The sequence below is a fragment of the Dryobates pubescens genome, chromosome 22 (genome assembly GCF_014839835.1).
Source record: "Dryobates pubescens isolate bDryPub1 chromosome 22, bDryPub1.pri, whole genome shotgun sequence".
NCBI lineage: Eukaryota > Metazoa > Chordata > Aves > Piciformes > Picidae > Dryobates > Dryobates pubescens.
In genome coordinates this window covers 16,111,016-16,115,630 of record NC_071633.1, presented here as the reverse complement: position 1 = coordinate 16,115,630, position 4,615 = coordinate 16,111,016, and the positions used below count along the sequence as shown (strand labels likewise).

At 56.3% G+C, this 4,615-nt stretch overlaps 1 protein-coding gene across 1 annotated transcript; it reads right to left on the bottom strand.

Moving 5' to 3' along the window:
- Positions 1-2,589: 2,589 nt before the first annotated feature.
- Positions 2,590-3,858, bottom strand: CDKN1C (cyclin dependent kinase inhibitor 1C). The gene is made up of 3 exons (XM_054171837.1): positions 3,281-3,858; positions 3,058-3,184; positions 2,590-2,913 (listed from the first exon to the last, which is right to left on the bottom strand). The coding sequence occupies exons 1-2, from the start codon at positions 3,744-3,746 to the stop codon at positions 3,063-3,065; spliced, it is 588 nt and encodes a 195-aa protein (XP_054027812.1). The 5' UTR covers positions 3,747-3,858; the 3' UTR covers positions 2,590-2,913; positions 3,058-3,062.
- Between the last annotated feature and the right edge of the window lie 757 nt (positions 3,859-4,615).

Genomic DNA, 4,615 nt, shown 5'->3' with positions numbered 1-4,615 from the left:
AGTCTAGATTTAAAATGAACTTCATTGGATTGCTTTGAAACTATAGGCACATATGGTTCATAATTAGCTGGATATCTCTTATAGTTAAATGATTTTTTTTCCTCCCTCTCTCTCTCTCTGTCGCCCATTCGCATCAATAATAGAAGCAAACAAAGTTCCAATTGTTCCCTGTTGCGGGACATTATGTGCCTGAATAAATGGATGTTGGCTGTGTCTACATGGATTTGCCATATGGCTACAAAGGCTGAAAGAATAGGGGCAGTGTGCTTTGTGCCGGGGCGAGGAGGGCCGGCCGGGCTGGGTGGGGCAGGGCGCAGGGGCGACGGCCACGCGGGCGGGTGACAGCCGCACACCTTCCCGCACCCCTCCAGGCGAGCAGAGCCCAGTGGGCTGCAGGACACAGCCCTCCCTGTGGCCAGCTGGAAACCCGCCGGCTCCTCTCGGGTGATGCCCAAGAGCTGGAATTATTTGCTTCGATAAAGAGCCCCGTGCCTAAAGTCCTGCCAGGGTGAGAGCTTCCCTCCCGGGCCGGGCTGGGCACACCTCGGGGCAGGCGGCAGTTCCTCTGGCCGAGGTATTTTGGAGCTCGGAGCAGAGATCTTTCATTGCAGAAAGTCCTATTATTAGTTGGGGGCTGGGACAATGGAGGTCCCAAAGGCACCTGCTTTCATGAAAGCGAGAGAAAAGCCCATAAATCCTGGAGGATCCAGCTGCCTCACTCCGGGTATTGTTGGCTTTCATAAGGAAAGGGAAAAGCTATTTTTCTTTTCAAAGAGGGGGAAAATCGTATTGAGTCAGCGGCCACTGATGTGGGCGTGTAAAATAATCCCGTTCTGATTAAGCGATCACGGAGCTGGAGGTAATCAATGTTACTTTTACAGCCAGGAGCGTTTGGCGGCCGTGACAGGGGGGCAGAGAGGAGCGCTGCAGGAGCCAGTTGGAAGATGATGCGGATAAAACCCTGCTCCTCATTCACCCTGAGCTTTATTCTCTCAGGTCCCTCCCCCTTCCCTGAAAGAGCATCGTTGCAGAGCTCACGGGACTGAGGAGAGATGCCCTTATGTCTCCCCACCTGTTGGGTTCAGCATGGGGGTGCAGTGCTCTATGGAGGTGGCATATTGGGGAGTAGGGCCTGAAGGGCATAAATCTGGCCAGCTGATCCCCATGCTTCTAGGACCTCTCTCCCCCTCTTGCATCCTTGTTCCCCATCTGTACCCTCCTGAACTCCAATCCTTCCATCACCTGCAACCAGGACCAGAGATAGTATGTTCCTTCCTCCCTGGGCAGCACAGGGTTTGAGACCTTGAGTGGGACACATGCTCTGGCCCCATCAAGCTGTGTGTAGATCCATGGTTTTAACCTCCTGAGAGGCCAGGGTGCACCCTACAAACTGCCCTGGGTGCATGATTGTGACAGCACTGCCACCAAAGTGTTAATGCCACAACACCGGGGATTTTGGCAGTTGGGAGAATGTATTTTGTCTGTTGTTTTTCCTTTCCCTCTCCCCCCCCTTCACCCCCCTCCTTTTCACGGGGAGCTGGAATTGCTGCCTTTCCCAGCACTGCTGTGTGTTTGCCCTGTAAATAATTGCTGGGCTTGGGCAAGAGGTACCAGGAAGTGTTTCCCTGCAGTAGCTACCACTTTGAGCTCAAGGTTGGGATTTGATGGCCCCGGGCTGAGGGGAGTTTGCACCCACAACCCCAAGGCAGGGGCAGCTGAGGTCTTGGAGGTGAGTGGCACACACCTGTCACCCCCTGGCAAGGTGACCCTAAGGGAAAGGGCCGATACAGCTTTGGTGAGAAAAGGCTGATTTGAGGGAGTGATGAGCAGTGTGTGCTCCCCTCACTCAGTTAACTCCAGCAGCACTCACCCACTTGTTTTTAAGGGAAAAATACCTCCCTCTCCAAAGCAGAGCTTGGGGTCTGTAGGTGGGAGCAGGGGGGGGGTCAGGCCCTGGAGGCATCTGAGATCCTCTGGCCACAGGACAGACCCCAACCTCCCATCACCAGGGCAGGGCTTGACTTAACTCTGCCGCCTGAACCTGTCCCAGCTAACACACCACCACACCCCCCCCGCCCCCACAATAACCCCCTCCCCAAGAGCCCCTTCACAGCACACAGCCAACAGCCTCGCAGGGGTTTCCTGGCTTTTTTTATTTGTTATTGTTGAAGTTTGTGGGGGGGATTTGCAGTGGTACAAAGCGGCTCAGGAACCATCCCAACAGATTTGTCTTCAAGTAACAGCTAAAAAGTTTTTGATTCAGAGCTACATTTTGTTGGAGGGGGTGGGGAAGGAAGAAAAAAAAAATCCCACTATAAAAATAAATTTACATTTTGTAAATAACAAAAGCAAATATAGTGCCCTTTGGCTTAACCAAAAGAAAACAACAACAACAAAAAGACTATTGGATGTCAAAGTTATCCACATTTCTGACATAAATAGAAAATATAAGTTAGTATAACTCTTAAAAAAAGTTTTGTACAAATATACACTTTCCTTTTTTCTTCTTTTTTTTTTTTTTTCTCCATTTTTCCTTTCTTTTTTTTTTCCCGGCTCTTTTTTTTTTTTTTCTCTTTCTTTTTTTTTTTTTTTTTTTTTTTTTTTTCCTTGCACTGAGAGCTCAGCAGAGATTAAACATTTCATATAAATGACTTTTAAAGCTTTACACTTCTGGCCAGTGTACTCACATTAGGCATTAATACATTTCTATACAACACGCCATACATTGCACAGTCGTTACGTTAACACTGCTCCGTGCGCGGCCGCGGCCGGCGGGCAACTGCTTCGGTTCCGCTGCGGGTCCCCGGCCCTGCTGGGCTGGTGGGGTCCCGGTTCGCCGCACGGCCCGTCTCGGCCCCCTGCGCCTCCGGGGGCAGAGGCTCGCCTCTCCCGTGGGTGCCGTAGTGCAAAGGTCTGGGTAGGAACAAAACGGGGGAAAAAAAAATAATAAAACATCAGGGAAAAATGTTTGCGGGGGAAGGGAGTGAAAGATAGAGGCAGAGAGAACCCGCACCCCACCCCCCACGCCCCTCCCGCCTGCCCTAGGACCCGCCTTACCTGGCTCACCGGAGCCGCTTGCGGGGGGTCTGCTCAGCCGGGACGGCGGCGGGGGGCGGTGAGCAGCCTCCGGGAAGCTCCGCCGCCGCCTTGGGCTCCGCCGGCCGTTTCCTCCTCACGAAGAAATCTGGATGAGGGAGAGGATGCGGAGGGAGTCCGTCAGCCACTGCGGCTGGACGCCCACCGTCCCCGCACCCCCCAGGTCCCTAGTATCCTCACGCACCTGTGATGCGGGCTGGAGGACCTCTCCGGCGGGGCCGCACGCCTCGGCGGCGGGGCGCGGCGCGGTTCTCTCGGCTCAGGCGGCTCCCGGGCCCCTTGCCGGCGGCAGCGGCGGTGGGGGGCGGCGGCGGCAAGGCGGGGGGGGTTCGGTGGAGCGGGACGCGGCACCGCCCCACCTGCAGCGTCTCCCGATAGAAAGCGGGCACGGTATCGCCCTCCACTTCCTCCCAGCTGAGACGACCGGGCCCCGGCAGCGGGGTGTCGGTGTGGAAGTTGTAGTCCCAGCGGCGCTGGTCGTCCTCTCCCATCTCCCGCAAGCGGGTCCGCAGCTCCCTGCCTAGCTCCTCGTGGTCCACCGGCCCGAAGAGGCTCCTGCAGACTGGGCTACGGCCATGCCCGGCCAGGGCTCGCCGGGCGGAGAGACGCTCCAGGGCGGCGGCGGCAGCGGAGAGGTGAACGTTAGACATCGCCGGCGGGGTGGGCGGGTGGGGATGGGGTGCAGCGGGGCTGCGATGGGGTGACTGCCCCCCGCCCCTAGTCCCGTTCGCGCTTCGGTCGGCCCTGCCTCCCGCCTCTGAGCCCCTGCCTCCGGCCGCCGGGCTTTTAAACCCCGCTCCCCGCGAGTGCGAGCAAAACAACTATTAGCATAATAGTATTTCCCCGCCGCCGGCCCGCCACGATTGGCGGGGCTCCCCCCGCCACCCCCCGGCCCCCAGCGGCAGCCTGGCTGTCCGCGCCCTCCATTGGCCCGGCCCGGCCCCGCCGAGGAAAGGAGAGGAGCGGGAGGGGGTGGAAGGCGGCCCCGGTGTTGGCCCGGCCCCGCGGGGCGGCATCCGCGCTCACCGCCCGCCGCCGGCCCCGCTGCCTTTGTCTGCCGGCGGCCGCGGCTTTGCTTCTGGTTCCTCCCCGGCCGGTTTCGGGCTTGGGTTGTTCCCCGCTCGGTGCTGCCTTTTCCGGCCGTCTGTTATTATTTTTATTCTTGCAATAATTGTTAGTTATTTAATATTTTTTCCCGAGAAGTGTCGCCGGAAGGTTTTTCAGCATCCGCCGGGGCAGGGGGGTGCTTTGAGGAGGGGTAGGTGGTGCGGGTGGAGGAAAACCGGATCGGTTCTAGCTCTGGGCGGGGTATTACACTGCTGCAAAACAAAGCGAGATGCTTGCATGTTTCCAAACAAGGCTGTTTTGGAAAGCAGGTCTGCTCAGCTGCATGTCAGTAACAAGTAACAATAAATAGTAATAACAAATAGTAACAATAACAAATAGCAACTTAAAGGGGACCTATAAAAAAAAAAAAAAAGATTGGGGCAGACTTTTTAGCAAGGCCTAATGTGACAGG

Excerpts from the sequence above, each read along its gene's own strand:
- CDKN1C (XM_054171837.1), bottom strand. The coding sequence starts at position 3,746 with ATGTCTAACGTTCACCTCTCCGCTGCCGCCGCCGCCCTGGAGCGTCTC. Across the intron at positions 3,185-3,280 it reads TCCTCCAGCCCGCATCACAG|ATTTCTTCGTGAGGAGGAAA; the intron begins GTGCGTGAGGAT and ends TCCCTCATCCAG.